General features: G+C 46.8%; 1 protein-coding gene across 1 annotated transcript; it reads left to right on the forward strand.

Annotated features, from left to right (window-relative positions):
- Nucleotides 1-10,883: 10,883 nt before the first annotated feature.
- LOC100383352 (Beta-galactosidase 11) lies at nucleotides 10,884-17,188 on the forward strand. The gene is made up of 19 exons (XM_008670186.4): nucleotides 10,884-11,370; nucleotides 11,643-11,738; nucleotides 11,885-11,997; nucleotides 12,098-12,164; nucleotides 12,245-12,337; nucleotides 12,535-12,678; nucleotides 12,876-12,967; nucleotides 13,845-13,950; nucleotides 14,048-14,132; nucleotides 14,238-14,356; nucleotides 14,475-14,642; nucleotides 14,724-14,905; nucleotides 15,014-15,123; nucleotides 15,229-15,338; nucleotides 15,577-15,684; nucleotides 15,785-15,886; nucleotides 15,980-16,125; nucleotides 16,232-16,577; nucleotides 16,702-17,188. Exons 1-19 carry the CDS (start codon nucleotides 11,176-11,178, stop codon nucleotides 16,831-16,833), a joined length of 2,514 nt encoding a protein of 837 aa, XP_008668408.1. The 5' UTR covers nucleotides 10,884-11,175; the 3' UTR covers nucleotides 16,834-17,188.
- The last annotated feature ends 545 nt before the right edge of the window (nucleotides 17,189-17,733 follow it).

Here is a 17,733-nt window from a genome sequence, read left to right on the forward strand (position 1 = left end):
TCCGGTGGCGCACCGGACATGTACTGTAGAGTGTCCGGTGCGCCAGCATGGGCGTGCCTGACCTCTGCGCGTGCTGGCGCGCAATAAATGCGCTGCAGGTAGCCGTTGGCGCCTGAAGTAGCCGTTGCTCCGCAGATGCACCGGACAGTCCGGTGAATTATAGCGGAGCGGCTGGAATGAAAACCCGAGGCTGGCGAGTTCCTGGGGCCGCCCTTCCTTGGAGCACCGGACATGTCCGGTGCACACCGGACAGTCCGGTGAATTATAGCGGAGTGGCCTCTGGAAATTCCCGAAGGTGACGAGTTTGAAACCTGAGTCCTCTGGTGCACCGGACATGTCCGGTGGCGCACCGGACAGTCCGGTGCGCCAGACCAGAGTAGCCTTTGGTTGCTCCTTTGCATTTTTGTTGAACCCAACACTTGGTCTTTTTATTGGCTAAGTGTGAACCTTTGACACCTGTATAACTTATACACTAGAGCAAACTAGTTAGTCCAAAGATTTGTGTTGGGCAATTCAACCACCAAAATTATTTAGGAACTAGGTGTAAGCCTAATTCCCTTTCAATCTCCCCCTTTTTGGTGATTGATGCCAACACAAACCAAAGCAAATATAGAAGTGCATAATTGAACTAGTTTGCATAATGTAAGTGTAAAGGTTGCTTGGAATTGAGCCACTATAACTACTTACAAGATATGCATGGATTGTTTCTTTCTTATTTAACATTTTGGACCACGCTTGCACCACATGTTTTGTTTTTGCAAACTCTTTTGTAAATCCTTTTCAAAGTTCTTTTGCAAATGGTCAAAGGTAAATGAATAGGATTTTGCAAAGCATTTTCAAGATTTGAAATTATCTCTCCCTATTTCAAATGCTTTTCCTTTGACTAAACAAAACTCCCCCTAAAGGAGATCCTCCTCTTAGTGTTCAAGAGGGTTTTGATATATCATTTTTGAAATACTACTTTCTCCCTCTTTTGAACACAATAGGATACCAATTGATAAATATTCTTGGAAAACACTAAGTTTTTGAAATTGGTGGTGGTGCGGTCCTTTTGCTTTGGGCTCATACTCTCTCCCCCTTTGGCATGAATCGCCAAAAAACGGAATTATTAGAGCCCTCGAAGTAATGTCTTCCTCTTTGGTCATAAACAAATGAGTTAAGATTATACCAAAGATGAAGTCCTTTTGTTCTCTCCCCCAAAGATGGAGAGTGGCTTGGAGCGACGGCGAAGGATGGGTTGCGGAGTGGAAGCCTTTGTCTTCGCCTAAAACTCCAATTCCCTTTCAATATACCTATGACTTGATTTGAAATAGACTTGGAAACACATTAGTCATAGCATATAAAAGAGATATGATCAAGAGTATATAAATGAGCTATGTGTGCAATCTAACAAAAGAAGTTGCGGGAATCAAGAATATTGAGCTCATGCCTAAGTTTGGTAAAAGTTTGTTCATCAAGAGGCTTGGTAAAGATATCGGCTAATTGATCTTTAGTGTTAATGTAAGCAATCTCGATATCTCCCTTTTGTTGGTGATCCCTAAGAAAATGATACCGAATGGCTATGTGCTTAGTGCGGCTATGCTCGACGGGATTGTCGGCCATTTTGATTGCACTCTCATTATCACATAGCAAAGGAACTTTGGTTAATTTGTAACCGTAGTCCCGCAGGGTTTGCCTCATCCAAAGTAATTGCGCGCAACAATGACCTGCGGCAATGTACTCGGCTTCGACGGTTGAAAGAGCGACCGAATTTTGCTTCTTTGAAGCCCAAGACACCAAGGATCTCCCCAAGAACTGGCAAGTCCCTGATGTGCTCTTCCTGTTAATCTTACATCCCGCCCAGTCGGCATCCGAATAACCAATCAAATCAAATGTGGATCCCCGAGGGTACCAAAGCCCAAACTTAGGAGTATAAGCCAAATATCTCAAGATTCGTTTTACGGCCGTAAGGTGGGATTCCTTAGGGTCGGATTGGAATCTTGCACACATGCAAACGGAAAGCATAATGTCCGGTCGAGAAGCACATAAATAGAGTAAGGAACCTATCATCGACCGATATACCTTTTGATCCACGGACTTACCTCCCGTGTCGAGGTCGAGATGCCCATTGGTTCCCATGGGTGTCTTGATGGGCTTGGCATCCTTCATCCCAAACTTGCTTAGAATATCTTGAGTGTACTTCGTTTGGCTAAGGAAGGTGCCCTCTTGGAGTTGCTTCACTTGAAACCCTAAGAAGTACTTCAACTCCCCCATCATAGACATCTCGAATTTCTGTGTCTTGATCCTACTAAATTCCTCACAAGTAGATTCGTTAGTAGACCCAAATATGATATCATCAACATAAATTTGGCATACAAACAAATCATTGTCAAGAGTTTTAGTGAATAGAGTAGGATCGGCCTTGCCGACTTTGAAGCCATTTGCAATAAGGAAATCTCTAAGGCATTCATACCATGCTCTTGGGGCTTGCTTTAGCCCGTAAAGCGCCTTAGAGAGCTTATAGACATGGTTAGGATACTCACTGTCTTCAAAGCCGGGAGGTTGCTCAACATAGACCTCTTCCTTGATTGGTCCGTTGAGGAAGGCACTCTTCACGTCCATTTGATAAAGCTTGAAGCCATGGTAAGTAGCATAGGCTAATAATATGCGAATTGATTCAAGCCTAGCTACGGGTGCATAGGTTTCACCGAAATCCAAACCTTCGACTTGGGAGTATCCTTTGGCCACAAGTCGAGCTTTGTTCCTTGTCACCACACCATGCTCATCTTGCTTGTTGCGGAAGACCCATTTGGTTCCTACAACATTTTGGTTAGGACGTGGAACTAAGCGCCATACCTCGTTCCTTGTGAAATTGTTGAGCTCCTCTTGCATCGCCATCACCCAATCCGCATCTTGGAGTGCTTCCTCTACCCTTTGTGGCTCAATAGAGGAAACAAAAGAGTAATGCTCACAAAAATGTGCAACACGAGATCGAGTGGTTACCCCCTTATGAATGTCGCCTAGAATGGTGTCGACGGGGTGATCTCGTTGGATTGCTTGGTGGACTCTTGGGTGTGGCGGCCTTGGTTGTTCGTCCTCCTTGTCTTCATCATTTGCATCTCCCCCTTGATTGTTGCCATCATCTTGAGGTGGCTCATCCTTTTGATCCTCTCCTTCATCAACTTGAGCCTCGTCCTCATCATGGGTTGGTGGAGATGCTTGCGTGGAGGAGGATGGTTGATCTTGTGTATTTGGAGGCTCTTCGAATTCCTTAGGGCACACATCCCCAATGGACATGTTCCTTAGCGCGATGCACGGAGCCTGTTCTTCACCTATCTCATCAATATCAACTTGCTCTACTTGAGAGCCGTTAGTTTCATCAAACACAACGTCACAAGAAACTTCAACAAGTCCTGAAGACTTGTTAAAGACTCTATATGCCCTTGTGTTTGAGTCATATCCTAGTAAAAAGCCTTCTACAGTTTTAGGAGCAAATTTAGATTTTCTACCTCTTTTAACAAGAATAAAGCATTTGCTACCAAAAACTCTAAAATAGGAAATGTTGGGCTTTTTACCGGTTAGGAGTTCATAGGATGTCTTCTTGAGGATTCAGTGTAGATATAACCGGTTGATGGCGTAGCAAGCGGTGTTGACCGCCTCGGCCCAAAACCGATCCGGTGTCTTGTACTCATCAAGCATGGTTCTAGCCATGTCCAAAAGAGTTCGATTCTTCCTCTCCACTACACCATTTTGTTGTGGCGTGTAGGGAGAAGAGAACTCATGCTTGATGCCCTCCTCCTCAAGGAAACCTTCTATTTGTGAGTTCTTGAACTCCGTCCCATTGTCGCTTCTAATTTTCTTGATCCTTAAGCCGAACTCATTTTGAGCCCGTCTCAAGAATCCCTTTAAGGTCTCTTGGGTATGAGATTTGTCCTGCAAAAAGAATACCCAAGTGAAGCGAGAATAATCATCCACAATAACTAGACAGTACTTACTCCCGCCGATGCTTATGTAAGCAATCGGGCCGAATAGGTCCATGTGTAGGAGCTCCAGTGGCCTGTCGGTCGTCATGATGTTTTTGTGTGGATGATGGGTACCAACTTGCTTTCCGGCTTGGCATGCGCTACAAATCCTGTCTTTCTCAAAATGAACATTGGTTAATCCTAAAATGTGTTCCCCCTTTAGAAGCTTATGAAGATTCTTCATCCCAACATGGGCTAGTCGGCGGTGCCAGAGCCAACCCATGTTGGTCTTAGCAATTAAGCATGTGTCGAGTTCAGCTCTATCAAAATCTACCAAGTATAGCTGACCCTCCAACACACCCTTAAATGCTATTGAATCATCACTTCTTCTAAAGACAGTGACACCTACATCAGTAAATAGACAGTTGTAGCCCATTTGACATAATTGTGAAACGGAAAGCAAATTGTAATCTAAAGAATCTACAAGAAAAACATTGGAAATAGTATGGTCAGGTGATATAGCAATTTTACCCAATCCTTTGACCAAACCTTGATTTCCATCCCCGAATGTGATAGCTCGTTGGGGATCTTGGTTTTTCTCATATGAGGAGAACATCTTATTCTCCCCAGTCATGTGGTTTGTGCACCCGCTATCGAGTATCCAACTTGAGCCCCCGGATGCATAAACCTACAAAACAATTTTAGTTCTTGACTTTAGGTACCCAAATGGTTTTGGGTCCTTTGGCATTAGACACAAGAACTTTGGGTACCCAAACACAAGTCTTGGAGCCCTTGTGCTTGCCCCCAACATATTTGGCAACTATCTTGCCGGATTTGTTAGTCAAAACATAAGATGCATCAAAAGTTTTAAATGAAATGTTATGATCATTTGATGCACTAGGAGTTTTCTTTCTAGGCAACTTAGCATGGGTTGGTTGCCTAGAGCTAGATGTCTCACCCTTATACATAAAAGCATGATTAGGGCCAGAGTGAGACTTCCTAGAATGAATTCTCCTAATTTTGCTCTCGGGATAACCGGCAGGGTATAAAATGTAACCCTCGTTATCCTGAGGCATGGGAGCCTTGCCCTTAACAAAATTAGACAATCTTTTAGGAGGGGCACTAATTTTGACATTGTCTCCCCTTTGGAAGCCAATGCCATCCTTGATGCCCGGGCGTCTCCCATTATAAAGCATGCTACGAGCAAATTTAAATTTCTCATTTTCTAAGTTGTGCTCGGCAATTTTAGCATCTAGTTTTGCTATATGATCATTTTGTTGTTTAATTAAAGCCATATGATCATGAATAGCATTAACATCAACATCTCTACATCTAGTACAAATAGATACATGCTCAACAATAGATGTAGAGGGTTTGCAAGAATTAAGTTCAACAATCTTAGCATGAAGAATATCATTTTTATCTCTAAGATCAGAAATTGTAACTTTGCAAACATCATAATCTTTAGCCTTAGCAATTAAATTTTTATTTTCTACTCTAAGGCTAGCAAGAGAAATATTCAATTCTTCAATCCTAGCAAGCAAATCATCATTATTATCTTTAGGATTGGAAGTTGAAACAATGCAAACATGAGAATCAACCTTAGCATTTAAACTAGCATTTTCATTCCTAAGGTTGTCAATCATTTCACGGCAAGTGCTTAGCTCACTAGATAATTTTTCACATTTTTCTACTTCTAGAGCATAAGCCTTTTTAACCTTAACATGTTTCTTGTTTTCTTTAATTAGACAATCATCTTGGGAGTCCAAAAGGTCACCCTTTTCATGAATAGCACTAATCAACTCATTTAATTTTTCTTTTTGCTCCATGTTAAGATTGGCAAAGAGAACACGCAGATTATCCTCCTCATCACTATTATTATCATCACTAGAAGACTCATATTTAGTGGAGGAGTTAGATTTAACCTTCTTCCGTTTGCCGTCCTTTGCCATGAGGCACTTGTGGCCGACGTTGGGGAAGAGAAGTCCCTTGGTGACGGCGATGTTGGCGGCGTCCTCGTCGTCGGAGGAGTCGCTTGAGCTTTCATCGGAATCCCACTCCCGACAAACATGGGCATCGCCGCCCTTCTTCTTGTAGTACTTCTTTTTCTCCTTTCTTCTCCCCTTCTTGTCGTCGCCTCGGTCACTGTCACTTGATATAGGACATTTAGCAATAAAATGACCGGGCTTACCACATTTGTAGCAAACCTTCTTGGAGCGGGACTTGTAGTCTTTCCCCCTCCTTTGTTTGAGGATTTGGCGGAAGCTCTTGATGACGAGCGCCATCTCCTCATTGTCAAGCTTGGAGGCGTCGATTGGTTGTCTACTTGGTGTAGACTCCTCCTTCTTTTCTTCCGTCGCCTTGAATGCGACGGGTTGAGCTTCGGATGTAGATGGATCATCAAGCTCGTTGATCTTCCTCGAGCCTTCGATCATGCACTCAAAACTTACAAAATGCCCGATAACTTCCTCGGGGGTCATTTTAGTATATCTAGGATTACCGCGAATTAATTGAACTTGAGTGGGGTTAAGGAAAATGAGAGATCTTAGAATAACCTTAACCATTTCGTGGTCGTCCCACTTGACGCTCCCGAGGTTGCGCACTTGGTTCACCAAAGTCTTGAGCCGGTTGTACATGTGTTGTGGCTCCTCCCCTTTGCGAAGCCGGAACCGACCGAGCTCCCCCTCGATCGTTTCCCGCTTGGTGATCTTGGTGAGCTCATCTCCTTCGTGCGCGGTTTTGAGCACATCCCAAACCTCCTTGGCGCTCTTCAACCCTTGAACTTTGTTATACTCCTCTCTACTTAAAGAGGCGAGGAGTATTGTTGTCGCTTGAGAGTTGAAGTGCTCGATTTGGGCCACCTCATCCTCATCATAATTCTTGTCCCCTACGGATGGTACCTGTGCACCAAACTCAACAACATCCCATATACTTTTGTGGAGTGAGGTTAGATGAAATCGCATTAAGTCACTCTACCTAGCATAATCTTCACCGTCAAAAGTTGGCGGTTTGCCTAATGGAACGGAAAGTAATGGAGTATGTCTAGATGTACGAGGGTAGTGTAAGGGGATCTTACTAAACTTCTTACGCTCTTGGCGTTTAGAAGTTACGAAGGGCGCATCGGAGTCGGAGGTCGATGTTGATGAAGTGTCGGTCTCGTAGTAGACCACTTTCCTCATCCTCTTGTGCTTGTCCCCACTCCGATGTGGCTTGTGAGAGGAAGATCTCTCCTTCTCTTTGTGGTGAGAAGAAGATTTCTTCTCCTTCCATTTGTTGGAGGAGCTCTTCTTCTTCTCCTTCCTCTTGGTGCGGGACTCTTCCGATGAAGTGCTCCCGTGGCTTGTAGTGGGCTTTTCGCCGGTCTCCATCTCCTTCTTGGTGTGATCTCCCGACATCACTTCGAGCGGTTAGGCTCTAATGAAGCACCGGGCTTTGATACCAATTGAAAGTCGCCTAGAGGGGGGGTGAATAGGGCGAAACTGAAATTCTCAAAAATAATCACAACTACAAGCCGGGTTAGCGTTAGAAATATAAACGAGTCCGCGAGAGAGGGAGCAAAACAAATCGCAAGCAAATGAAGAGTGTGACACGCGGATTTGTTTTACCGAGGTTCGGTTCTTGCAAACCTACTCCCCGTTGAGGAGGCCACAAAGGCCGGGTCTCTTTCAACCCTTCCCTCTCTCAATCGGTCCCTCGGACCGAGTGAGCTTCTCTTCTCAAATCACTTGGGAATCAAACTTCCCGCAAGGGCCACCACACAATTGGTGCCTCTTGCCTCAATTACAAGTGAGTGTTTGATCACAAGAAAGAATCCAGAAAGAAGGAAGCAATCCAAGCGCAAGAGCTCGAAAGAACACAAGCAAATCTCTCTCTCTAGTCACTAGGGCGTTGTGTGGAATATGGAGAGGATTTGATCTCTTTGGTGTGTCTAGAATTGAATGCTAGAGCTCTTGTAGTAGTTGGGAAGTAGAGAACTTGGATACAATGAATGGTGGGGTGGTTGAGGTATTTATAGCCCCAACCACCAAACTTGACCGTTGGCTGGGCTGTCTGTTCGATGGCGCACCGGACAGTCCGGTGCACACCGGACAGTCCGGCACCCCCGCCACGTCACCAGTGCCGTTGGAAATCGACCGTTGGAGTTCTGACTCCTGGGCCCGCCTTGATGTCCGGTGGCGCACCAGACATGTACTGTAGAGTGTCCGGTGCGCCAGCATGGGCGTGCCTGACCTCTGCGCGTGCTGGCGCACAATAAATGCGCTGCAGGTAGCCGTTGGTGCCTGAAGTAGCCGTTGCTCCGCAGATGCACCGGACAGTCCGGTGCACACCGGACAGTCCGGTGAATTATAGCGGAGCGGCTGGAATGAAAACCCGAGGCTGGCGAGTTCCTGGGGCCGCCCTTCCTTGGAGCACCGGACATGTCCGGTGCACACCGGACAGTCCGGTGAATTATAGCGGAGTGGCCTCTGGAAATTTCCGAAGGTGACGAGTTTGAAACCTGAGTCCTCTGGTGCACCGGACATGTCCGGTGGCGCACCGGACAGTCCGGTGCGCCAGACCAGAGTAGCCTTCGGTTGCTCCTTTGCATTTTTGTTGAACCCAACACTTGGTCTTTTTATTGGCTAAGTGTGAACCTTTGACACCTGTATAACTTATACACTAGAGCAAACTAGTTAGTCCAAAGATTTGTGTTGGGCAATTCAACCACCAAAATTATTTAGGAACTAGGTGTAAGCCTAATTCCCTTTCAGCAGCCGACCCCGGAGGATCTACGTCTCGCCCGAGGCCCCCCTCCAGCGACGAACATACTTTCGGCTCGCCCGAGGCCCAGTCTTCGCCAAGAAGCAACCCTGGCCAAATCGCCACGCCAACCGACCAAATTGCAGGGGCATTTAATGCAAAGGTGGCCCGACGCCTTTATCCTGACGCACGTCCTCCAGTCGACAGAGCTGAAGTGACCGCAGTCACTTCGCCGCTCCACTGACCGGCCTGACAGAAGGACAGCGCCGCCTGCGCCGCTCCGACTGCTGTGCCACTCGACAGAGTGAGGCTGACAGGCAGCCAGGCCCGACCTCAGGCACCATAGGAAACTCCGCTCCGCCCGACCCAGGGCTCGGACTCGGGCTCGACCCCGGAAGACGGCGAACTCCGCTCCGCCCGACCCAGGGCTCGGACTCGGGCTCGGCCCCGGAAGACGGCGAACTCCGCTCCGCCCGACCCAAGGCTCGGACTCGGGCTCAGCCCCGGAAGACGGTGAACTCCGCTCCGCCCGACCCAGGGCTCGGACTCGGGCTCGGCCCCGGAAGACGGCGAACTCCGTTCCGCCCGACCAAGGGCTCGGACTCGGGCTCGGTCCCGGAAGACGGCGAACTCCGCTCCGCTCGACCCAGGGCTCGGACTCGGGCTCAGCCCCGGAAGACGGCGAACTCTGCTCCGCCCGACCCCAGGGCTCGGACTCGGGCTCGGCCCCGGAAGACGGCGAACTCCGCTCCGCCCGACCCCAGGGCTCGGACTCGGGCTCAGCCCCAGAAGACGACGAACTCCGCTCCGCCCGACCCCAGGGCTCGGACTCAGCCCTGGCCTCCGCCGACGGTCTCCGCCTCGCCCGACCCAGGGGCTCGGACTCGACCTCGGCCTCGGAAGACAGACTCGACCTCGACCTCGGAGGAGCCTCCACATCGCCCAACCTAGGGCACGGACCGACCACGTCAACAGGAGGCGCCATCATTACCCTACCCCAAGCTGACTCAGGCTACGGGGAACAAGACCGGCGTCCCATCTGGCTCGCTCCGCCAGACAAGTAATGATGGCGCCCCGCACGCTCTATGACGACGGCTTCTCTCAGCCCCCTTACGGAAGCAAGAGGACGTCAGCAAGGACTCGACAGCCCCGACAGCTGTCCTTCCGCCAGGCTCCAGCGCTCCTCCGACGGCCACGACACCACACGAACCGGGTGCCAAAACCTCTCCGGCTGCCACGATGGCATGTACTTAGGGCGCTAGCTCTCCTCCGCTAGACACGTTAGCACTCTGCTACACCCCCCACTGTACACCTGGATCCTTTCCTTGCGCCTATAAAAGGGAGGACCAGGGCCCTCTTAGAGAGGGTTGGCCGCGCAGGGAAGAGGACGGGACAGGCGCTCGCGTGAGGCCGCTCGCTCCCCTCCCGCATGGACGCTTGTAACCCCCCTACTGCAAGCGCACCCGACCTGGGCGCGGGACAAACACGAAGGCCGCGGGATTTCCACCTCTCTCTCGCTCCGGCTGCCTGTTTCCCTCCTTCGCGCTCCGTCTCGCGCCGACCCATCTGGGCTAGGGCACGCGGCGACATTTCACTCGTCGACCCAGGGACCCCCCGGTCTCGAAACGCCGACATTATCTAACTAATTTTATTTTATAACTGTACAAGAATAGAAATATGTACATGGAATGGGGCCACACCTAAATGCTTCAAACATGCCTGAATATTATGACCCCGGTTGAATATATGGATGCATTATCATTCGACTAGTGTGAAGAATTGTGTTCTAAAAAACTTTATATGTACTTGTATGACACGACTGTAGCCTTTTATCGATGTGTATTGCATTCAAATTGCGGTTTTCTATTTGCATATATATGTTTTCAGGCATCAAATTATTTGTGAATATTTGATTATTCATTGTGTAGCGAGATTTGAACAATTTGTAAATATATCCTGTCGTTTTTTTTCAATTTTTAAAACTGGACGATGTTTCTCCGTGAATAAGCAGCGAAACTCGCTCAGAAATAGCGAATTTCGATAGATTCAAATTTGAAAACTAAAATCGAGCGAGAAATTCAAAATCTAGGCAAAATTCAGTAAAATCCAGTTTTCGGCTGTTGGCGAGAACCAGTTATAAAACGGGAAGGTTAGCCTGGACTGGAGTAGACACACCGCCCGACCCCTGCGCAAAACCAGCGCACGAACACCGTTTCCCACCCCGCTCGCAGTTCCGCGAACCGGTCGTCCGCTCGCAAGCTTTTGCCGCGATGCCCGAGCCCGAACAAGCAGCGCCGCGGGCCCGAGGCCGTCCACGTCCCACTCGCAGCTCCTCCATTCCCGCGCGTCCGCTCCACCGCAACGCTCCGCGAACCCGTTCCCTTCAAAGCGGTCACCTCCTCCCCCGACCCCTCGCTGGCGTCGCCTCCCATCTCCTGCCTGCCCTTCACCTCCTGTCCACCCTCCCCCTGTCGTTCCCGCAATTCCGGCTCACATGACCGTCCGGGCCGCGGCCGTGCTGGTGGCCACCGCCGCGCTCGCGCTCCTGCTCCCGGGATGGGCGGCGGCGGAGTGGAGCCTCACGAAGAAAGGCAGCGTCGTCACCTACGATGGGCGCTCTCTCATGATCGACGGCAAGCGGGACCTCTTCTTCTCCGGCGCCATCCACTACCCTAGGAGCCCGCCTGAGGTACGCAGCTGACAATGGGCTATAAATTTTTCACTATAAGATTTAAGGATCGAAGCGGGTTAGGATCGGGCTCTATTTATAGTTATTTTTGAACTATAATTTATTTAGGGCTTTGACATTTTGTGAAGAACTATTTGGATCACGATCCATTACCACCCTACGCTCCCACGCGCGTGACTTTCCAGCCGATGAACCGAACGAAATGCAGTCGAAACGTGCTGTTGCTGGTCGGCTGGTTGGTTGGTCCCTGAAACTGTGCTGTTGCAATGCAGATGTGGCCGAAGCTGATCGAGCGGGCCAAGGAGGGCGGCCTCAACACGATCGAGACGTACATATTCTGGAATGCACACGAGCCTGAGCCTGGCAAGGTAAAGGACATATGTTCATTTGGACGCGTTGGTAATCAACCGCAGCAAAATTAAGGAGCATGACGTCCTGAACCTTCGTTGTGATGTGTAATATATTAGACCGACGAATAGATGCAAATCTAGCTCATTTGTTGCATGTGTTGCAGTACAATTTTGAAGGCAGGTTCGACTTGATCAAGTACCTCAAGATGATCCAGGAGCATGACATGTATGCAATTGTGCGCATCGGGCCCTTCATCCAGGCAGAATGGAACCATGGGTGAGTGCGTCCAACTGACTACCACTCTGCTGTCTAGTATGCTTATATCTATCTGATTGTTCTGTGCTTCTTCTATGCCATTTTCTCTATTTTCTTCCAGTGGTCTGCCGTATTGGCTTAGAGAGATTGACCACATAATATTCCGGGCAAACAATGACCCGTACAAGGTAATCAAGGAATTTTATGGTTGTAGCAAGGATATGCATGTAGAGTTCTGGACTGATGGTATTAGGGACTTCTCATGCAGAAAGAAATGGAGAAATTCGTGAGATTCATAGTGCAGAAGTTGAAGGATGCTGAGTTATTTGCATCGCAAGGAGGACCCATCATTCTAACACAGGTCCTTAATTTCCCGATCTTTTTTTGATAAGTCGAAGGGAAGAGGACCCCCAACCTGATTCATTTCATTTTAGATTGTCCCTGGAAGCCTGATAAATCAAAATACATTTGTTCGGACATTTCATTTCCCAATTTACTCGCGTTGATGTTAAATCCTGTTTATTGTCACCATATTTACATAATGCACGCTGTGATCAGATTGAGAATGAGTATGGGAACATAAAAAAAGATCATGCAACAGATGGTGACAAGTACCTCGAGTGGGCAGCTCAAATGGCCCTCAGCACACAAACAGGAGTTCCATGGATAATGTGCAAGCAGTCTTCAGCTCCTGGTGAAGTGGTAACTTTCTGATCAGTGGTGAATATCTGTATAATGGTTCACAAGTTTTTTTATTGCAATTCCGTCTTGAAAATAGTAACAAAATACTATTCAGAACAGGAACGGCATTTAATCTCTTAGAAGTGACCATCTACTTTCTATTTGAAATGTCTAATTACTGCATCTCAATCTTTTAATTAATTTCTCGTTCTCCCTAGATCCCTACATGCAATGGAAGGCATTGTGGAGACACATGGACACTTCGCGACAAAAACAAGCCTATGCTTTGGACTGAGAATTGGACTCAACAGTAAGTTCAAGTAATTCACACTCAACATTTGTCTTTTTCACCAATTACACAAATATTACGAGACAACATTACTACTTATGGAAGGTGCATAATGGGAAGAATTGAGTGAGATGAAATATATAGCGCTGCTTATAGAAAGAAAATCTAATGTTCTAATGAACTGGTGAGCTATGGCCATTCCAAGAACCATGTTGCACATTCATACGTGTGGTTACATTACATTTAGGGATGCGAGTTCCACTTGTTTTTGGGTTATTGGGTAGATCCAAAACTTCTATAAAACGAAGTAAAATATGTCGCCACATAGTTAATTTAGGGGCTACCAGCTGACCTAGAAAACACAATCGGGTGCCTACCTGGATCCCTGCATATATCGATTCTTGCAGTGTCTTAACCTTGAACCAATCTCTCTATGCCCTTTATGAAGTGAAATTTGTATTTTATGTCGGAATCAGAGGTTCCACCCCCTGTTTGATTGAGCAAACATGTTCATAGCTGCATATTGTAGAATATAAAAAGATAGAGTTGAAGAGTAAAGCATACATCTCATCAGTTAGCAGATGGACCCATAAACACAATAAAGCAATCTGGCTGCGCACCAACTAAACCAGTAATTTGGAAACTAAGGATTTGCTTCGCTATATAATGTAGTTATTTTGGGCAATATTTACTATTTATTTTGTTAATATTCATAAAATATGCTCTTAACTAAAACCTGCATTCAAAATTAGGGTTGAATAAGTGCTTTTAAAGTACCACCGCTATGTCAAAAGGCAATTCTCCATTATGTAAATATTTGGAGCTCACCCCCTGCAAATACGGAAGGTACACACACAAAGGATTAATCTTGTCGTCTAATTTTCCTGGGCATACACAGATTCAGAGCATATGGCGATCAAGTAGCTATGCGTTCAGCTGAGGACATTGCATATGCTGTGTTACGATTTTTTGCAAAGGGTGGGTCATTGGTTAACTACTACATGGTATGGATTTACTTTTTGTTCCTGCAATGAATATGTCAGCAAACATTTACATGGGAAATGTGGATATTTGTGGAATTTCACTTTAACTTATCAACAGTACCACGGAGGAACAAATTTTGGAAGGACTGGCGCTTCTTATGTGCTGACTGGATACTATGATGAAGCTCCCATGGATGAATATGGTCAGATCGACTCAGTTGACCATGATATTTCTGTTTTTTTTATCTTAATCATGTATGCTCCTATTGACATAAGAAGCACCTAACGTAGTCCATGAATTTTCATAGGTATGTACAAGGAGCCCAAATTTGGGCATCTCAGGGACTTGCACAACGTAATAAGGTCATATCAAAAAGCATTCCTCTGGGGGCAACATTCGTCTGAGATATTGGGTCATGGGTATGAGGTTGGGAACAACTTCTTCAATCATTTTGGTTTCTGGAAACTTATATTATTATTTGACAGTGTTCTCCGACCTTCAAATGAATCTTCTTTGGTGTTGTGATTATTTTTCTATATTGTAGGCACACATCTTTGAGTTGCCTGAAGAAAAGCTATGCCTCTCTTTCCTTTCCAACAATAACACGGGCGAAGACGGAACAGTGATCTTCCGAGGGGATAAGCACTATGTGCCTAGCCGTTCTGTCTCCATTCTTGCTGGGTGCAAGAACGTAGTTTACAATACCAAGAGAGTACGTTTGTTTGCACTTAACGACAACTGAATTAGGAACATAGGCATTGGGCCCTAATCTTTATTTTGTTTGTTACGGCAGGTGTTTGTACAACACAGTGAAAGGTCATTCCATACCTCAGATGTAACAAGCAAGAATAACCAGTGGGAGATGTTCTCAGAAACGATCCCAAAGTATCGTGATACTAAAGTCAGGACAAAGGAACCCCTGGAGCAATATAACCAAACCAAGGACGATACTGACTACTTATGGTACACCACAAGGTATCACTCTTATCTGTCACATCTTACAGTTTCAGCTCCATGTCACTCTTTATTCTTTCTCGATCATAAAATTCACTTGACTATATTTTTATTTGTTACCATCTTCAGCTTTCGCTTGGAGTCGGACGATTTGCCCTTTAGAAATGACATCCGGCCTGTGCTTCAGGTCAAAAGTAGTGCACACGCAATGATGGGATTTGCTAATGATGCTTTCGTAGGTAACTTGGACCAACTCTGTAACAATCTTGTTCCTCCAAAGACACTCGCTTGTTGCATGAATGCAAGTAAAGCTATTGTACAAATCAAAATCCCTCTCCATGTAGGATGCGCGCGCGGAAACAAGCAGGTGAAGGGTTTCATGTTTGAAAAACCGGTTGATCTGAAAGTAGGTGTGAACCATGTCGTATTGCTGTCGTCAACTATGGGAATGAAGGTAAAAATTTGTCGGAACTGTGGAATGTGTTTGGAATGTAAGAAGACTGATAATACTGTCCTGTCCGATAGCCAGGTGAAAAAATTGTGGTCGTATTAATGCAATATACAAACACTTCATTTTTGAAAGGCAGACATATATAGTTTATATCATAAATAGAAGGGTGGCCCATGCGCTCAGATAATGCAATAATCCTGCCCATCAGCTCTAAATTTGCATGTTTCACTATCTTCTGCAGGATAGTGGTGGTGAACTTGCTGAAGTAAAGGGCGGCATTCAGGAGTGCCTAATCCAAGGTCTCAACACTGGGACGTTGGATTTACAAGTCAATGGCTGGGGCCATAAAGTAAGGCTGTTATCTTTAACTCCAAAAATAAAGCCATTTCCTCGCAAGCACGGATGTCATCGTGTGGGACCTGATCACCTCTACGCTTCTTTACAAATAGGCTGCACTAGAAGGTGAGTACAAGGAGATCTACTCAGAAAAAGGTTTGGGCAAAGTTCAGTGGAAACCGGCCGAGAACGACCGGGCAGCCACTTGGTATAAGGTAAGTTGAACCACGAATACGAGCACTATAGATTTTATTCAGTTTTGGTTGCAACCCTCACCCTCGGTGTCACTATGTTCACTGCCATGCCAGAGATACTTTGATGAGCCAGATGGAGATGATCCCGTTGTACTTGACATGAGCTCAATGAGCAAGGGAATGATTTTTGTGAATGGCGAAGGAGTGGGTAGATACTGGGTCTCATACCGAACTCTTGCTGGAACTCCTTCTCAAGCAGTGTAAGTCTGTGGAGTTAACCTTATTGAGGCAGGTCGTATACTGTTCTTGGCCAACAAGCTTGACAACAAAAGGTCTTTTCATTTGCCCCTCCCACTCTCCCTTCAGGTACCATATCCCGCGTCCTTTCTTGAAATCCAAGGACAACCTTTTGGTTATCTTCGAGGAGGAGATGGGCAAGCCGGACGGCATCCTCGTGCAGACCGTGACGAGAGACGACATATGCCTGTTTATCTCGGAGCACAACCCGGGACAGATAAAGACGTGGGACACGGATGGTGACAAGATCAAGCTCATTGCAGAGGATCACAGCAGGCGGGGCACCTTGACGTGCCCCCCTGAGAAGACAATCCAGGAAGTTGTCTTTGCCAGCTTCGGCAACCCGGACGGCATGTGCGGCAACTTCACTGTAGGCACTTGCCACACTCCCAATGCAAAGCAGATCGTTGAGAAGGTACACGCTTCTTCCTGACGATGCATGTTACCATCTGTGATGTTAGTTGAGCTACCGTATCACACTCACAGTCCCAAATCACATTTTCGCCTCTTGGTTGATACTGACATGTGGAAATGGACAGGAATGCCTCGGCAAGCCATCCTGCATGCTGCCGGTGGATCACACAGTGTACGGCGCGGACATCAACTGCCAATCAACGACTGCCACGCTAGGGGTGCAGGTGAGATGCGGAGGCGGCAAGAAGGGTGCCTGAGAACAAGACGGATGCTGCTAATTGACGTTTCAGCTCGTTTGTTTGTTCGTCCCTTCGGTTTGGCACTGATGCTTATGACCCATTGGTCTGCCATTGCAATTGAAATGTGGTTGGAACGTGCTTGATCGGGAACTAACATGAAATGAGTGAAGGGTAGATGCTGATCTGAAAAATATGTGTGTTCCCCCCTCTTTCCTTCCATGTCGTGTTGTTTCAGGTAACCGTCACAATATATATAGGTGGTCCCCTTTGGAATCCGGGGATTATTCCGTTTGCTGTATTTTTTTCTGTGAAAATGAACTGATTCCTGTCAATTTTCTATATGATTTATGATTCATCTGAAATTCCTGAGACCGATGTTGAATAATCATCATGCAATGAGTGAAGGGTAGATGTTGAATTATCTTACAATCGTTCCCAAGAATCGAAGACACTTGAGGGCCCGTTCGTTTCTGCTGGAACAGACCAGGATTAATTTCAATTCTCCAAAACTTATAGTAATTATTGAAGGAATCCAAACCAGATTTATTCCACCCATTCATTCCATGCGAAACAACATGCGAAACAACGAACCATGCGAAACGAACAGGTCCTGAGAGGTTTTGAGGACGTCCGCAGGCTGCTGACTGTGTCGACGAACTCGAGGACGATCTATCTGCCATCGACACAATCACGGATGAAGTGATTCTCAGATGTTGATGTGCTTGCTGCAGTCATGGAGGACTGGGTTCTTTGGAAGGATGATGAGGCAGATTGTTCACCACACCATCTATGCCAGTGTGAAGGTGTCGTCGTGCACTCCACTGACTTACCATGTGCCTGGACTTTCCTGGTCCTAGGCCACCTTCTCTTCAAACACGACATCTCGTAAGACTGGAACAGCACAATGACCCAAATCTG

The sequence above is a fragment of the Zea mays genome, chromosome 2 (genome assembly GCF_902167145.1).
Source record: "Zea mays cultivar B73 chromosome 2, Zm-B73-REFERENCE-NAM-5.0, whole genome shotgun sequence".
In the NCBI taxonomy this organism is placed as follows: domain Eukaryota; kingdom Viridiplantae; phylum Streptophyta; class Magnoliopsida; order Poales; family Poaceae; genus Zea; species Zea mays.